Raw genomic sequence first — 2,414 nt, forward strand, 5'->3', positions numbered from 1 at the left:
ACACATATACATATTAGACCTCTCCCAGGTCTATCACATAAATCGTGACAGTCAGAGACACCCTTACACGTGGTGATATGGGGATAAAACAAAACAAGTCTCTATCTCACATACGATTACTAGAGCCACAGATTAGCAAACTGGGAAAACAAAAAAACTAACACAAAGACAACATTTGGAGAAGCAACTATTATGTAAGGGTTTTCATTTACCTACTAGGGTATTTATGAATTCGGAATTAGCCACTTCAGCGAGGGATCATCTCGAGCAAGTCGAGCTCCTTAATCTCCCTATGGTAATAGTCATTATGGTGATGAGGGTGGTGGTGGTGGTGATTATCACCATCCATCTCCAAGATCAACTCCAATTCCAACTCCTTATCAAATATCTCTTCACTCCCATTACCACCACCTTCGCTCAGCACCTGATGATAATGATGGTCCTTCACCTGATAAAACATCCCATTCCCATCTACCATCGTAAAACGAATGTAACTAATACGAGCCTCTGAGCTGGCAGTGGCTATCCGGCGCTTGTTGGGGGCAGTCGACCTTACAGGCTGCAGGTCCGAGCCACGGGAAATGGCTGCTGCCGACAAAGACAGTGACCACTTCTCTTTCTTGTGGCAGAGGTGGTCACTGTGGTCGCCACGCCAGTGCCGACCGTTTCGCAGGAGATGGAATGGTTACACTCCTGATGTGGTTTTGCAGGATATTGGAGTTGTTGTGCGGGAGCAACTTGCGCTCAAAGAATTGCCTGCGCTTTGTGGAGTTCCAGTGATTTTTTATGGTATTCTCGGTCCTTTCAAGCAATATCTTGGCTATCTCGGCCCATTTGTTCCCAATCTGCTTGTGTGCCTGAATCAGCTTCTTGTCTTCTTCGATGCTCCACGAGTTGTTCTGCTAAGAAAATGAAGAGAACCAAACTAAATGAGTTTAACGGTCAATGTAAATTCAAATAATTGAAGGTATAATGGTGGTGCAAAGTATAGAGCAGGAGCAAACTATAGGTAAGGAAAACATATTTTCAAAGGAAAAAAGGCACAGAAGAACCTTGATATGAGGCCTTGAATGGCTATGCCGTCTTTCCCTGCACTGTTTTCCAACTCTCTCCTCCAGCATATGAGCAATCTCAACCAACATATTCAAGTGCCTGCACATAAATGAGAAGAAAAAGATGTACAAACAATGAATAATTTGCTTGGTCACATATCACCCCCACAGATTCGATAAAAAAAAATGCCCAGAAACCCTAACGAGGAAAATAAGCTAAAAACACAAATATCAAATGATAAACGATCAAAACCAGAAGGGGAAAATAACAGATGAAGAAGCAGAAGCAAGAAAAAACAGGGAATGTTTTTCAAGTCTTAACCTGTCTTCCTCAAGAGTCCACTGGCCTTTGAAGACCAAGGGTTCCTTGTCAACCTTGCCATCGTCACTCTTTCTCTTCTTCCTCCCTGTCGTCTGCTTCTGCAGCTGTTGCGGCAGACCTATCACCACCTCTCTCTTTCTCCGATCATCACCACCACCGTCCCGCTCATGACCCCATTGGCGGTCCGAGCTCCCGCCACCCGAAGAGAACTCCTCACCGAGCCTATCGTTCAGCGATCTAAGGTCAATCAAGTCAAGCAAAGGCATGATCTGGCGGCCCACCGTCACCAGATCATGATGGCGCTGGTGATTGACCGGACCATAGTTGAAGAGGCTCTTGAGCTCGACCTAGCCATGCGCCGCTATGACCGGCGGTCTTTCCACGGACGAAGGAGAAAGAGGAGGAGGAGGAGGGGTCGGCGTGAGTGAATTCTGTGTGTGTGAACTGGGGATTTTATAAGGGAAAAGAGGGGGGCAGTGGGGCACAAAGGTGCGATGGTGTCCACTTTGATTTCCTATAATGCACCAGGGATCGACCGTCAGGATTGAGCTACAGATTAGATTTTGGGCCTGGGCCAATCTTGGACTCATCCGTTGACGTGGCACTACATGTCGATCAATAAGTGGCCCAAAAGTACGCTGAGCTGGTGGGGATATTACCTTATATTTCCTCCATACTTGAATTCTATGTCAAGGAACAGTAGGACTCTTGTCGGGTCTCGTAAGAAAAGCGCAAATTCTTGTATGATTTATGCGCTCTGAATCATGGCGGAACTGAAACAAAGTTCAGTTGACACAATTTAGTACTCACAACTCGACTAAGCTCTACTCGATATAAACATTCAAAACCCGAAGCTAATAGTAAGCTCTATTGAGAGTAGGATTTTGAAAACTCGAGCTCGACATAAATAACTTTCCAACAACGTCAAATCTAATTGGACTCGTCGACAAGATTAGAATGAAATAGTCTAAAAATGCACCACAGTTGAAAATCAACTATCTGATTGGTCACATGAGCAACTTGAGTTGCGCATTCAAAGT

The 2,414-nt window shown here is 45.0% G+C and overlaps 1 protein-coding gene across 1 annotated transcript; it reads right to left on the reverse strand.

Annotated features, from left to right (window-relative positions):
- Positions 1-247: 247 nt before the first annotated feature.
- Positions 248-1,726, reverse strand: LOC125312976 (transcription factor MYB118-like). Its single transcript, XM_048273086.1, has 4 exons — positions 1,375-1,726; positions 1,053-1,152; positions 757-899; positions 248-638 (listed from the first exon to the last, which is right to left on the reverse strand). Exons 1-4 carry the CDS (start codon positions 1,638-1,640, stop codon positions 248-250), a joined length of 900 nt encoding a protein of 299 aa, XP_048129043.1. The 5' UTR covers positions 1,641-1,726.
- Between the last annotated feature and the right edge of the window lie 688 nt (positions 1,727-2,414).

The sequence above is a fragment of the Rhodamnia argentea genome, chromosome 11 (assembly GCF_020921035.1).
Source record: "Rhodamnia argentea isolate NSW1041297 chromosome 11, ASM2092103v1, whole genome shotgun sequence".
Lineage (NCBI taxonomy): Eukaryota > Viridiplantae > Streptophyta > Magnoliopsida > Myrtales > Myrtaceae > Rhodamnia > Rhodamnia argentea.